This window comes from Dunckerocampus dactyliophorus, chromosome 8, assembly GCF_027744805.1.
Source record: "Dunckerocampus dactyliophorus isolate RoL2022-P2 chromosome 8, RoL_Ddac_1.1, whole genome shotgun sequence".
Lineage (NCBI taxonomy): Eukaryota > Metazoa > Chordata > Actinopteri > Syngnathiformes > Syngnathidae > Dunckerocampus > Dunckerocampus dactyliophorus.
Genome location: NC_072826.1, coordinates 8,503,734 through 8,518,794, shown reverse-complemented (window position 1 = coordinate 8,518,794; position 15,061 = coordinate 8,503,734). Strand labels below are relative to the sequence as shown.

Genomic DNA, 15,061 nt, shown 5'->3' with positions numbered 1-15,061 from the left:
CAGTATCCAATGGTAGCATGGGGTCTTTAATTAACAAAAGGTGCATTTGGGGGGTCCACAGGAAAAATAGGGGGTGTGTTTGCGGTGGGGGGAAAAAAGCCAACAAATACATAGTTAACAGACTGATAGACTGGACTTACTCGGTTTTGGCCAATGTTGTCAGTGCTCTGCTGAAGAACCATCCTAGAAAGGGGAGATCCTTGCCCTGGAAGCCCACTGGGGGAGCTCCTCGCTTGGATGCTGAGGCTGGCCGGGGGACTGCCTGCTCCGGCTCCTCAAAATTAGAGGTGTCATCTTCAGCATGCAAAGCAGGAACGAACGGAGGGAGAACTGCAGAGGGGAAAGATTTAGAGGAGGGAGTGAAAAAGGGCAAGGAAAATGTTTGCCGTGGCAGAGAGGCTAGTTTAAAAAGGGGAGGGGGGAAGAGGGGGAAGACAGGAAAAACGGAGGGGAGGAGGAACCTAGCAGAGCGGTGTGCGCCTAGAGTGCGGTAAGTCGCACGTTGATGCACATGCTGCCTCTGTCCCTCCCTCGTCTTGCTCGCTCACTCACTCACCCTCTCTCACTGCAGCAAAGCAAGCTTCTCATCTTAAACCACAGTGGAAGCATAAAGCTCAGTCGGCATTTAGTTACAAATATATAGGGAGGAATTTTACATTCACGTATAGCAGTCTCTCTTCTTCTCATAGTTTCGATTAACTAAATAAAAAAGTGAATAATTCTTCCTGATATAAAAAAGTAGTCTTCTAATCTTCACAGACAATAATATAATTCCAAACATTGCACCACAGTCGATGCCAGTGATGGTACTGTGGATTTTAAACAGACAACAACATTAAAATTCAGTGCAGATGAGAATGTTCTAGAAGAAGAGAGGAGAGGACCGGCATATCAATGTTTGTTAATAATGTCAGAATACCAAAAATAAAGTGTTGATTCATCTGAAGACATGAGGCCTTTCGCATAGCGTACACACTTGGGAATCTCAGCATTGTTGTCTGTCCTAATGTGACCACGCTTGACTGAAAATGTCCCTAAGTGTGAATGCTATGCGTGTGATTTTTCTCACAAACGCTCAGCTGAAAATGTCAGCCTCTTCAGTGTCCTTTTTTTCTTTATTCAAAGAAGCATCGGCTTTCGTTGCAAATCTGATGGCCAAAAATCGATCTGGCATTGAAGAGTTGCAGGACTCATTCACTTTGCTTCCTGCCTGGTTCTCCTCAGAAATAGATGGTGCTTTGCCAACATCTTGCAATGCAAGGTCTGCTGTTAGTGAGGAACTCAAGTCGACACACTCATACCATGTTCCCAATGTTAAGTGTTGTTTGGGGCAAAAATAAGAACGCTAACACAAGATTCACAGGGACAGCCTCCTCACCTTGTCGTAAATTGTTCCAGTCCACACTGGAGAAAAATGAGTGGCACCTGAGACCCTGAAATCCCAGACGCTCTTGAGCTCCACACAGCAAGCTCTGCAACAGGTCTACAAACGGTTTACTCGCACGCGGCTCCACTGGAATCTTCAGAAACTGCTAAAGCCAAACAAAATATACCAAAAGTTTAGTTATTATGTCATACCCTAAATGGACAACATATACAGACATCTGTCCATTACACCTACTGTACCGTACATGAACTAAAACTGAAAGAAAATATGGAGTAAAACACCTTTTTGAAGCTGTGGGAATATTGGTCTATTCTATATTATAACGTTTAATTGCGCCAAAGCCCGGTACAGTACAATAGCACTGGTCCAGTGTGAGCGCACCACAACAAGAGTCAGGGGGGATCGAGCCCAATATCTGATCGCCAAATCTAAGAAGTGTGTCCCAATAGTTGGATTTTGAAAAATCCAGGGTGTTGTCAAACTTTAAGAACCTGATAGTTGAGGATGTTGTGGACAGTCCTCGTTGATGTGCCTTTAGAGAAAGGCAAACTTGAATAGATCATCTCATAGGCTATGATCCCGAGCGACCACCAGTCACACTCCACCCCGTAGGTGCTGTGAGGGCTTCCATTCATGGCTGCCAAGACCTCAGGAGAGAGGAAGTCTTGGGTTCCCACAGGCACTGTGGGGGCTGTCACCTGGAAGAAGAGAAATCAAAAATGCGCTTGTCAACAATGGTGACATTAATACATTAAGCAAACTTGATCATCCACTTACTGTTTTGTTAGATGTGAGCCTGGCGGCTGACCCAAAGTCTGCCAGCTTAATGTGACCAGTCCGATCAATGAGAACGTTCTCTGGCTTGACATCCCTGCAAAGGTTATTTTTAGAAGAGATTGGGTATTGTTTTTACAGGGCTGGTTGTTGCCCCATTTGTGAAAAGCATTTTTCTTGCATTACAATTTGCACTTACATGACACAAGTTAGAATGCTACATTTGTCCTGTCCATTTAGTGTTTTACGACCTCGCACTGCTTGCTATGCTATGAAAACGTCACAATTTATCAATTAAGACCTCACCTGTGGACATAGCCCAGCTGGTGAACAGCATGAATGGCCTCCACCAGCTCAGCCAAATAGAACTGCGCCATGGACTCATCAAACTGGTCCTCGTATCGGTTGAGCAGAGACAGAAGGTCACCACCTGGCAAGTACTCCATTGCCTAAACACATAACTACATGCAGTCAGAAAACGAAAACAACATACAACTTGGTTTTAATATGGAAAATAAAATAACCAGCCTCATATGCTGATGATACATTCTAAATGCCCATAAGCGGGACTATATTTAGAATATGCAACTGTAGAACCACGTGTCGGAGTACATCAAAGCACTACTCTGTTCTGATTATAGGGTGTCGCTCATTACACATGTGCTTATGTAACATCAGATCTCATGACAGATTAGCTGTGATACTGCAGTGAAACGATTGTTCTTCAAGACCCAAAACGACAAAAACTGGCAAATCGTTGCCAACAAGTGTGTCTGTGATCATAAGCATCCAACAGATACAAAAAAAAGTCAACCTTCTTGAAGTTTGCAAGCATAAAATCTAAATTTGTCTCCCCATTTCTTCCCTCTGTTGTCTGCAAGCAGACATGAAAGGCTTTTGTTCAAGCTGATTTGAGCTATACGGCAGCAGCCATACAGCCATAACAGATGAGAGCTCTTGGTGCATGAATGGTCTACAAGTCTGAATGAGCGGGAGCATTTTGCTGTGTTACCTAGCAACAGGGAGACTGGGTGCCTCTCTAACGCGCGGATAAAGATGGATGCTTTGTATTTTCCTCCATGCTCAGCTGGGAAGCAGGGTGAGACAGGGGGGCAGTAAAGAGAAAGCAAAGAGGATGAACGATGCCGACATAAAGGAAGGTGCAATACGAAGATTAAATTAAGGCAAATAAAGGGCAGAATACGATTAAATAAAAACAGGGCTTGGTTTGTTTCACCGTTCTGATGGTGATTAAACTGAATTCAGGATCAATACACTGTTTAGAATGTTCTGCAAATAAAAGATAATTAAAAAATGTTAATTTTTACCATCAGCAAACAAGGACAATATATTCGTCTCATCTGTTTCAAAGCTATACTATTACTGCATTTTTAAAGCAGCACGTGTTTCAATTACCTGGATGAAATTGATTTGTCCTATGTATGTAACATAAATCTAAATTTTTTAAGTCCAAAAAAAAAAAAAAAAAATCAGTTTTCAGTAGGGCTATTTTTGTCCTTCAACACGAAAGCATTGCTTCGTGTTAAAAGTTGCTCCTTGCAGTTGCTCACTTCAGGTTCCCCGGCGGAGCAGCTCATGTATTATTCTAAGTGATCTCACTGTTCACACTCTGAAACTCACAGCTGTGAAAAAATACCCTCACAAAAGTCTGTTACTCGCTATACCTGACACACTACAGTCAATAGCTTTACTTTTACACTGTCATGATCAGATTGGTTACCGTGTCTTATCATTTCATTACATAACCACTGAACCAACCCAAGCTCACACACTCAACTCAGGACTTCCTCATATCTTTGGGGGCTATCTCCTCAAAAGACACCGTCTTATTTTTTTTTGATAAGCCAAAATTGCGTTACAGGTGGCCAGCGTTCAGAGTTTTGGCCTTCCATGATTACATAAGCGCTCCCATAAATTCATTAAAAACTTAATTTTGGTCCGTAAACACGAGACTTGCTCGAGAACTACTTACATTGGAAGAACACAATATTGCGGCTCACGCCTAACCACATTACCTTCAACACTTGACCGTCGCGACCAACATTAAGGATAAAGATTGTTTTGTAACAGCTACTTGAATGTTGTAAGGATGATGAGGTGGTCGCTCAACAATCTCTTAATTGCAAAAACATTACAGGCTTCTGTGTGCCGCTCCACGCCAAAACAACATCGGCAAACTCAGCTATCCTCTCTGCAGTTTTCTTCCCACACCCACATACACACGCACACACAGACAGGACTCATGTTTCACAGATTGGAAATCACTAAATTCTTTATCACTTCACATAACTGCTTGGTCGCTACAGCACCTTTGAGCAAGTTAAAGGATCTGCTCACATGAATGCAACAATAATAATTTGCTCTTATTACTGAATGTTTGCTTGTGCTGTGACGTTAAGATAGTTTATTATAATATAATTTCCTCTGTGATTTCAATCAGTGCCATAGAAGTTGAAATGTTAGCTCTGTATCCGTATTGACTACCTACTAGTAATTCATTGTTATTAATAAATTTGTCCGACCTGTTATTAAATAGCTTCTCGATCATTTTAGAAAATTGGGGTAATAAGGAAACTGGTCGGTAATTTGTAAATGGATGTTTATCTCCATTTTTGAAAATTGGAACCACTTCAGCTATTTTAATTTTGGTAGGAAATTTTCCAGTCTGAAATGATAAGTTACTAACATATGTTAACGGTTCTACTTGTCTTTCAATATTTTTTTATGAGTAACAGGCCATAGTTAACCATGAAAAAGCAATCACTTACCAATTAATTAATTTTTGAAAAGCCGCAATAGTGAGAGAGTGATGTTTGAACTGCAAAGACCATTCTGCATTCGGCTTCAATTCCATCTGAGGGAAAAATATAGTCTCACCAGGTAGACATGATCTTCATCATGGAAAGCATAGAACAGCTGCGGGATCCAGGGACTGCAGTTCAAAGAAAGAATCTTCCGCTCCTCTTCATAAAAAACAACCTGAATCAATAGGTATAGAATATGTACGTAACAAAGCAACATACAGTAGATGTACGTTAATTCAATGTAAAACCTGAAGTCTTTTGACATTATTCCCTCAATTAGCTCCCATTCCATCTGCTTTTATAGGCTGGAGTTCATTTCCAATGTTTCAAAGATAGATGCATTTCTTGCACATAACAGTTGCTCGTTGCATTGCTCACTTCACTTCTTTCTGTCATAACTCATGTTCTGTTCTATCTGAGATGTGTTGGGTTAGTCACATGGAATCACAGAGCACTGCTGTGAAATGATGTATCCACACTTGGTTGAGTGTTCAACTCCACAGCATCCTCCAGTGGGATTTTCTCTGATTGCAGCTATTGACAGACATTCTTCTTTTTTTTATCCTTGGAGGGAAATTCAACTTTAGGCATGCAAGAAAGAAGAGATGGGGCACACAAACAGTGTTGCACCCCAGAGGTTCAGTGCCTTGCTCAAGTTGCTCAAGAGCATTTCAACAGTAGTCCAGGAGCAAACTGCAGTAGCTTATCTCCAACAACTACTGTAGGTTCAATGTATTTTTCATCCTGGACCATAACTAACAAGAGTATTTATTGACTCAGCATATTTTTTTGTATATTCCAAATATATATGTATATTCCATTTTTTTAGGACTGTCAAATGATTACGAATTTTAATCAGACTAGCGGTAATTAATTTTCAAATGAATTAATCATGATTAATCACCATGTGCAACTATGTCTAGAATATCCCAATTTTTACTGTACTTTATTGAAAGAAAGATAAAAGATAGGACAGGATTATACTGTCATGGAAAACAATGATTAGACCACCCTTGTTTCTTGAGTTTATTGATCCTGACAATTGTTCCTTTGTTTGTTCCTTTGTCCTTTCATTGTTCCTTGACAATTACAAGTACTTTGGTTAAAAGTTGGCCTTTTTCTAAGAGTTATTGTGCCTAGGTCACTTGATCATTTGAATGCCTGGTACAACTAAAGGTACATTTGTTTGGACAAATATAATGATGATAACAAATATAGCTCATAAGAGTTTAATTTAAGAGCTGATATCTAGCAACTTGATAATAACCAAAAATCACGTAAGTTCTTAAATGAATAGCTGCCAAAAATTTAACTCTTATGAGCTATTTTTGATGTCATTGTTATATTTGTCCAAACAAATGTACCTTTAGTTGTATCAGGCATTACAATGAACAAGAAACTGAAGAAAGGGTGGTCTAGTAATTTTTCCTATTACTTTATATATATATATATATATTTGTGTGCATTCACAGCTCCAAATGAACTGAAAATTTAAATCAAGCTAGAAGACAGCACACGTCTGAAAATCTATTTACCTAACACAAGCTTCTTTTTCTTTCTTTAGAGGCAGAACACTTGAACCACACTTTAACAGTGTTACTATGAGGGGTTGCGTTCACAGACACCACGTCATTTAAGTTGAATTCACATGTTTTGAGTGTATTTTCTGGGATTTCCAAGCATACTTAGATGCAGCCAATTGTACTTCCACATTAAGAGTTACAAAGTGAGTGATAAGAATATCCATTTATTGTTTTTCTTTGTCTTTCTGTTTATTTACACCACACATACTGTACCTGCATAATAAAGACGTTGTGATGTTCATTGTGTTCCTGAATGAATTTCGTGGTCGTTCAGTGACAATGAGGAAGTGTCGTTCCAATGACCAAGGGTCTAGAGACGTGTGTGTGAGTTGGAGATACAAAAGTGGTGTTGGAATTGCACTGCTGTTGATGTGTTCAGGTCAGAATAAAGTTATAAAAGAGGGTCAGACTCTATTTTTGACAGCCTTTTTTTTTTTTTTTTTTAACTTTTGTGAATTTTTGCAACAAAATAGCATGTAGTCTTTGCAAGGCTCTACATCCATTGATGCAGAGATAATAAAATGAGACAAATTGTACAGTATATATTCCACCAATCTATGCTGGTCTAAAAATGTTTCACCAGGATGATTCACTTACATCCAGCCTTAAACCGTTCTGCAACACTAATACTACTGAGGACATTCTTCAGCACAGCAGTAAAAGTTCCTACACGTATAATTCATAAAACAGCATCTGTCGTGCAATGATTGCTAGTGGAAAATAACCAACATCTTACAAGATTGCCAAATTTTACATGAACGAGAACAGCGCATGCTCTCTTGTTAGAAATAACATTCAAGGAAAAAATTAAGAATTTCTTACATTTTCTTGAGAGCGTAAAATGGTCTTTTCCATGACTTTCAGGGCACAAACATCGCCCGTGACCTTCTCCCGTACCACTTGGACCTTGCCGAAGCGCCCGTGGCCCACCACTGCACGCACCTCAAAGTCATGGAGCCCAGGCTGCAAGGTCTGAAGCTCAGAGACCATGTCAGAAACTGTCAAACACACGCAACAAACAGGAGATGCATGTTTTAACCCAAACATTTAGAGATCGATCATAACAATGTCAGTGTTTTCCATACATTCAACTTTGGACAGATGTTTTTGTTTTTGGGTGTCTTTTGTATGTGTATTTTGTATTTGTATGCGGTGCTTTGTGTGATAGACCCCAGGAAGATTAGTTGCTACTGTGGTATCAACTAATGGGGATAAATTTTAAACAATTAAACAACAAAAAACAAATAGCTTGCCGTCACTCATAAACACATTATGATCTGCCCAGAGAAGAAGAAGACGGAGTAGGAGGGATTGGTACTGCCAACACTTATACACTAAATACAGACCCCTCTTCTGTTTTGTTCCCTCAACTTGTGATCTTGAAAAATGTCATGTAAAAAGTATCTGCATCAGCACGGTATTGGTAATACTGGCACTGTACTTAGTAAATGTTGGTAATTTTTTAGCAAAATGTGCAGTATTCCCACCCCTAGAATAAACAACCATGCTTACACTTGTTGACAAAGTTGGCCACATGTCGAATCTTCATGAGTTCTGGTGTTTTGCATTGTTGGTACAATAGCAGCAGAGATTCCACAAACTCCTCACGACCCAAAGACCATCCTCCCTGTTGCCCACCCAGGCTAACTCGACCCTAGGGACATGGAGGGAAAAGGAAGTAATCTGTTGACCTGGTTCTTTTGACAAGATCCATATTGTGTTAGCCGATGAGCTCGGGCGAATGTTACCTGAAAGAGCTGGTTGAGTCTGGAGCTGCGGATGGTGATAGCGTCCGCGGAGGTCGGCAGCGTTTTCACGCTTCCTTGGTTCACGTATTTGAACTTCAACATTTTCTCCTAACAGTATACAACATTGACCCAGTGACTCTTCTGTAGTTAAATGTAACGTTTTGCTTGATTTACTAACGACTTTAAACAACGTCATGTAAACATGTTTATTGCTACACGCATGCTAGCTCAAGTTTCTTGGCTAACGCGTTTGTCTGCTTAGCTCGACAGACGCCACATAAATATTATTCATTTACACCCACATGCATATATTCAGAACGTGGGACAACTCACACAATGTTCGTGCAAATATTCCGCCTTTTCGAATAATTTACTAAGAAACTTTAAAATATAAAAGGAGTAGCTGTCTTCTGGTCCCCCATCGTTTCCGGTCAACTTTCAAATTTTGCGCGTTGCCCGCCCATCTCGAAGACAGTGACAAGCGTGCACCAAAAAGGTGGCATGTGATTGGTTAGATTAGTGATTTCGGGCGGTGCCCTTATTTCTAGCCAATGAGTGATCTCATGAATAGGTTGGAACTCGGAAGTAATCTGCATTCAAAGTGATACGTTATTCACAATTTCACAGTTTGGAACTTGAAAACAATGACACCATAAACCTTTCACAACAACACTGAATTTGTGGAATCGCAACACCATTTTCCAAAATACATTGACAAAATGTTACATAAAGGAACAAAACTTCGAGGAAGAGGTTTGTCGATATGCATATTCTAAATCAGTTAAGAGTCAAGAGTGTTTGCTACGTTCTACAGTGTTTATATGCCAGTTTTATCCCATATATACTCGGCATTTATTTATTAATTATATATTGTTTATTTTAGTTTCACTCCTGTAGTTACTATTTACGCATCGTTCTTTTATGATTAAATTAAGGCGTTATTAATTTTCCATTACTGTTTATACCAAATATTGTTTCTGTCAACTTTGCTTTTTTATTAATTAATTTAAATATTTGTAATGTCCTTGTGGCATAATGGTACCTACTGCTATTTAAAAAACACACTAAAACAAACAATGATAAACTGGTACAATGATACACTGGTACGTATTGAACACAGGAAGTGTCCTGTGAATTAACTTCCTGTATGATAGTTCGTTAACGAACTATCAGTAATTGCTGTGACACGTTGAAGGCGTAGGTTTAAATAAGCTTTGCTCTCCCCTACTCCTTTTCGGGCATGTTGAATTGTGTAACTGTAAAAATGTGATGTACTTGAATGCAACCTTGTTATGCATGTTTTAAATAAACCAAACAGTTACCACTACCATGAAACAAGGCATGTAATAACATGCAGACTACAAATATTGGGGCCAAAACCTTTATTTTTAGTCACTGATGCATGCTTCATCCTTGTAAATTCAAGTAATTTGTAAAACAGTGGGTATGTAGGACAGACCGAGGGCTGGTTGACTGCCTTCAGCTTGTCCCAGGAGCTGTTAGGAGGTGCCGGAGGTGTTTCCTTCGAGGGTTAAGGCTGGGTTTGCGATTTTGGGTTAGGAGAAGGTTTTGGGATGGGAGTGGGGTTAGGAGTAGGATTGGGGTTGGGATTAGGTGTGGGCGCAATGAAGCACCCCCTCTTATGCCACTGCATGTCCCGCACACGTCGGACGGACTGGATCTGAGGCGCAGTGGCTCCCCAATCGTTCCAGTGCTTAAAGTCTCCATGTTCAAACACATACTGGCGCCCTCTGTAGCCTGGATACATGTAGCCCACCCACCTTAGGAGGCAAAGCACAGAGAGAGAGTGTACTGAATAACACCTTGAGAATGATAAACTTCTATTGTTCAGTTCTGACTGTCATTTAATATTACAGTTATAGTGGAACCTCCAAACTCAATCTACTCCATGATGCTGGTTAATAAACCTGCAGGAAATTATTGAAAGTGAAAGTGAAAGCGTTACAACAGGGGTGTCCAAACTTTTTTCACCAAGGGCCACATACTGGGGGCATTTTGATATTTTTCATTTTATAAAAAAGATTCATACCAATCCAATAGGCCAAGAAATTACATTTAATATTAAGTTTATGTTATAATACTGTACACATTCTAATATAAATGTATTTAATATTATAATATTACATTTATTTTATAATTTATATTTAATAACAATTTTATATTGATATTTAAAGGCTCCTTTCCATCATGGACAACAGGCATCATCCAATGCACAGCATCATCTCAGTGGCAGATTACTATCACTGCTTTGCTCCACCAAAAGACTGAGCAGATCATTGCATGTGGCTTTTCAACACAACAGAGGGGAAGCGCTAAAAACACACACAGGACTGGACTTATTACCTTATTATGTATTATAATGATTTATTATGTGTATATTATTGCACTACAAATTTGATGTGATCTGTTCCGTATTTATGTATTTTTTATTTCTTATTCTGTTTTGTCTTATTTTTCATGTCTTGACTTGGTTGTTTTCTTTTGTGATGACGTGATTATTATTATGTATCTACCTACATACCTATGTATCTATCTATCTACCTATCTACCTATCTACCTACTTACCTATCTATCTATCTACCTACTTATCTATCTATGTATCTATCTATCTATCTATCTATCTATCTATCTATCTATATATCTATGTACTGTATCTATGTATCTATCTATCTATCTATCTATCTATCTATCTATCTATCTATCTATCTAATAATTCACTTTTATATCCTTAAAAAAACAGCCTGCATGTCAGATTTGTATCATCATCAACATTTCAACTTTGTCTCATTACATTACACCTTTGTGCTCTTTTTTTTCCAATAAATAAAATAAGCAGCAGGCTGCACTTTGGACACCATTGCGTTCACTATTATAACTCAAATAAAGTAAAACTTCTCACCTAACAGATACTACATGGAGAGGGAACAGGTGCTATAGGTATATGTATAAATAAATTAATTGTGTAAGTAATTTAATTTAGCTCTATGGTTATCATCACACTTTCTCTTTGCCATAACTACTTGTAGTTTTGCGGTGGCATCATAACAAAACACAAAGAGGACATAGAAATAGCAAAACACACTTGTAGGGATAATCCAGACTGATCTTGCTGGTTGACCCCCGAGTTTTGTATGAGTTTGGGGTCATGTTTGTAACAGAAAATGATGGCCGAAGGTTACACTGTAAGGCTTTTGGTGCGTTGGGCTGTGAAGGTTTCACTGTGCTTGCTTTTCTGATGCTTTCAAAGACAGGAGGTTGTATCTTACGTGCCGTTGATGGCCTTAACACTTGCCACACGATCCTGGAAACCGTAAGCCCACAGACTGGGAACATCATCGTCGACAATCTCCATCTTCCTTCCTTCAAAGCCTGCGTTCTCAAACAGGTGCAGCTTGTGATCGGCATTGTCCTGGAGACAAACAGATACGTGTTGGCACTTGTTCTATGGAGCGTTTGTTAAGATATCCACGACTCTTTGCACATGAGGGATAACAGACCACTTTCAGAGGCCTGAAGGAGCTCAGACAGAAGTGACTTTGGCAGTTGGTCCAGGTGCTCCAGCGGGGATACTCCCCCTTCTCCAAAACAAACTTCTCTCCTGTAAAACTTGGATGCTCGAAACCCACCCAACTAAAACAGAAGGCAAAAGCATACACATTAAAAGGGTCCAAGCCTACATTTTTTGCTTTGCAGATGTAGGTACACTATAAGTTTAAAATGTAGTACCCTTGTTGTACATGATGTACAAGTGCCATAACATGAGATTGGTGGGTTTTTAAGTTATCCCTGGTTTCATTTTGCACCGCTCCTAAAACTCGTGGACAGTCGGGTATGAGAGGTTCACAAGATTTCCACAAGATCTTTTGAATCTCTCACGTCACAACTTTAAGATGTCCTTATATGACAACTTGCTGCTTTTTTAAAGAAAAGTGTTTGTTTTTTAATTTAAGAAATGTGTATCTAAGTAAGGAGTAAGGCAGCAATGGAAAGATTTTAGTTTTCTGGGGAGCTAAAGATTTACCTCACGGTCACTGTTCCTTTGCCCTCTCCACTTCACAGTTGTTTTGCAAAGCACAAATTGATGCCGGGTTCTCCAATATTCATTCAATTCTTATTTACTGTTTGCTGATAACTATTAGCATGTAACCAATTTAGGTGGGGCGTGTCTCTATGCAGCTCTGACTGGTGGGGGTGGATCCTCAACCCCTGACCAATCGCAAGAGAGAAGACGTGATCAGGGAGCAGGCCGCGGAATCCGAGCAAGTCGGCCAAGAGGAGAGGAATGCAGATTTGCCCTTGAAACAACTGGAGATTTATGGAGTACAGTGGAACCTCAGTTTTCGTACACTAAATGTTCGTCAAAATATTGTCTCGGTTTTCCTACACTAGTGCATGTAACAAACTGGTTTGTTTGCCCTGTACTGTATCGGTCCTTGAAATTGAATATCCCCTACGCGTTGCTGACTCACTGCCCGTGCAGTCTTTATTGTGTGCGACTGCTAAATAACCTGCCATGGGGCCAAAAAAAGCTGCGAGTGACGGCACTTTGATAAAGAAGGGAAAAAACACTATTGATTTTGATCTCGCCAGGATGTGCGAGAGGACCTCATCAACAATAAGTTCCATACATTGTTTACTTTGGGGAAAGTTGCTTCGGTTTTCGCACGTTTCGGTTTTCATGAGACTTTTTGAAACAAATTAATAACCAAAACCAAGGTTCCACTGTATTTTATTAAAATAAACTTACTATAGTGCCCAACTGGGATCCAATATGATTTTTAAAGCAGGATAGGGCCCCTTTAATCTAAACCCAACATGAAATGGGTGTTGACATGTTGTCATAGAGACAGAGAATCACTCACGGTCCAGATTCCACGATGACAGAGCCAACTCTTTGGGTCTTCTCCAGCACATCTTTACATTCACCAGACAATTCCACTTTCTTTCCACGAAAGTTCTCAAACTCAAAAACTGTCAACTAAAAGACAGGAACAGTAAGCCACTTATTGGGGTTATTTTTAATTACTGCGAGAAAATAGCCCTGATTGATTCACCAATATGTTTGTGGGAATTTTCAGAAATGTGTTCTTAGAAAGGCTCCGAAAAATCTAAGTGGGACATACAAAACATTTCTTAAACTTCATCTTCTCCTAATTAGCATTGACACCACCCCCTGCTTTTTCCATATAATGAAAATAGTTGGTAAGAGTTGCGGAAAGACAGCAGTGTTATGGACTTTAGAACACAAGTGTGAGCAACTCAGGAGGTTAAGAATGTTTTGTGAATACCAATGTTCTTAACAGCAGACATATTGGTGGATCAAAGTCCCACAATGATGAAGATATGGTGGTATTTTAAATCCTATGATGCTATGCAACTGTAGAAACATTTAAATCAGGGGTGTCCACAAAGCAGCCCAGGGGTCATTTGCGGTCATTTTTTGTTGGCCTGCATGCAGCACAGTATAAAAACGTATTGAGCAGAAATTGAGCGAAAAGGCACAATGTAAAAAGAAAAATACGACTTACTAATACTAACACAAAGCTTTTTCTTTAAATATATATGTTTTTTTTAGCCTTTTTACAAAATGAAAACCAAAAAAAATCAAAATATCAAAGAGCCCCCACACATTGTATGATTTTTCAGAAGCCCTCGGTGGAAAAAGGTTGGACACTCCTGCTTTAATCGCTTGTAAGCATTCTACTTGAAAAGTGCGCAAGGGCTTAAGAAGACGTCAGAAGAGAGTACCTTATATGAGGCTCCAGCTCCTCCTTGGCCCTTCTCTGCAGGGAACTGGTCTGGGGTTCCTTGTTCTGTCATTTTCCTTAGTTTAGTGCTGTAACAGTCAAGATTGGATTTGGCTTAGTTAAAACAAAATCCCACTTCAGCTAAATAGTAGCGTTAAGTAAACACATTTCTATAATATGAATATACACCAACCAGGACCGCTCGCACACGATAATAAGATCCAATAGCTGTAGAAAAAGAAAACATTTTTACATATTTACAAAGATAATAATACTATCAGACACTATCAGAAAGGTATTCAATATGTTTGTTATTGTGCATGAGTATAGTTTCCAGAATTGTTTGATAAAAGTTCTTGTATTGGACCTCATTACTGTCTCGTGCAACAGTACACACACTTACGGTAGTTAAGAGTTAGTAAGGAAGTTAAAAATAAGAAGCATGTTGCATAACCTGACGTCATGAATTTTGTTTTTGTTTTTTACCTGGATGGCTTGTGTTTCACTGCACCTCGGTCAAGCCAATCTCCCAGTCTTTCCTTTTTCTTGTCTTTCTTTTTGGTCTGTCTCAGTGTGAGGGTGTGTGGGTGTAGAGGCCTGGCGAGCAATCGGTGGAGGCCAGTGGGGTATTTATGGTTTATTTCTGGCCACAGCAGCAAAAAGCCTGTTGATGCAGCAAGTCTGTCATGCCCATTGTGTCCATCACACTGCTTCTCAATAGGCTTGCCCTCTCTGTCCCTGGCAAACGCTGCCCGGCTCGGCCCATGCTGCCATCCTCACCATGATCCTATAGTGAGCACACATGCTGCCAGCTAGCCAGCCCACCAGGAGAATGAGCTGAGCTCAGTCTCACTCAGCAGTATGGATCCCACCAGGTTATCTTGCATCTTGCTTCCTACCTGGTCCTTCTCTCACAGTGCCTACCAACTTTATTTCCATGCGAGGGTTTTCTCACAAAAGACAACAACCAACACAA

The 15,061-nt window shown here is 39.8% G+C and overlaps 2 protein-coding genes across 10 annotated transcripts in view; both read right to left on the bottom strand.

Moving 5' to 3' along the window:
• Positions 1–8,768, bottom strand: part of LOC129186743 (citron rho-interacting kinase-like) — a 39,848-nt gene extending 31,080 nt beyond the window's left edge. For 7 of the 9 annotated variants that reach the window (XM_054785304.1, XM_054785307.1, XM_054785306.1 and 4 more), the window contains exons 1-10: positions 8,651–8,768; positions 8,318–8,425; positions 8,082–8,223; positions 7,392–7,567; positions 5,060–5,161; positions 2,468–2,610; positions 2,165–2,258; positions 1,879–2,085; positions 1,379–1,532; positions 141–330 (exon numbers count right to left, since the gene is read on the bottom strand). In XM_054785304.1, the coding sequence (XP_054641279.1) occupies positions 141–330; positions 1,379–1,532; positions 1,879–2,085; positions 2,165–2,258; positions 2,468–2,610; positions 5,060–5,161; positions 7,392–7,567; positions 8,082–8,223; positions 8,318–8,419 (1,310 nt within the window). In that variant the 5' untranslated portion in view covers positions 8,420–8,425; positions 8,651–8,768. Of the gene's footprint in view, positions 1–140; positions 1,250–1,378; positions 1,533–1,878; positions 2,086–2,164; positions 2,259–2,467; positions 2,623–5,059; positions 5,162–7,391; positions 7,568–8,081; positions 8,224–8,317; positions 8,426–8,650 lie in introns of those variants that run through there. The other 2 variants (XM_054785310.1, XM_054785311.1) reach the window with 2 other exon arrangements.
• A 916-nt stretch (positions 8,769–9,684) lies between these two features.
• Positions 9,685–14,731, bottom strand: LOC129187006 (beta-crystallin B3-like). The gene is made up of 6 exons (XM_054785842.1): positions 14,572–14,731; positions 14,087–14,174; positions 13,201–13,316; positions 11,836–11,968; positions 11,605–11,747; positions 9,685–10,098 (listed from the first exon to the last, which is right to left on the bottom strand). Exons 2-6 carry the CDS (start codon positions 14,156–14,158, stop codon positions 9,849–9,851), a joined length of 714 nt encoding a protein of 237 aa, XP_054641817.1. The 5' UTR covers positions 14,159–14,174; positions 14,572–14,731; the 3' UTR covers positions 9,685–9,848.
• Positions 14,732–15,061: the final 330 nt, after the last annotated feature.

What these genes read in the sequence shown, in the direction of transcription:
- LOC129187006 (XM_054785842.1), bottom strand. Translation starts at nt 14,158, where the DNA reads ATGACAGAACAAGGAACCCCAGACCAGTTCCCTGCAGAGAAGGGCCAA. An exon ending in GTCATCGTGGAATCTGGACC is followed by an intron (nt 11,969 to 13,200) that starts GTGAGTGATTCT and finishes CTTCTGTTTTAG; the next exon opens with TTGGGTGGGTTTCGAGCATC. An exon ending in GTTAAGGCCATCAACGGCAC is followed by an intron (nt 10,099 to 11,604) that starts GTAAGATACAAC and finishes TTGCCTCCTAAG; the next exon opens with GTGGGTGGGCTACATGTATC.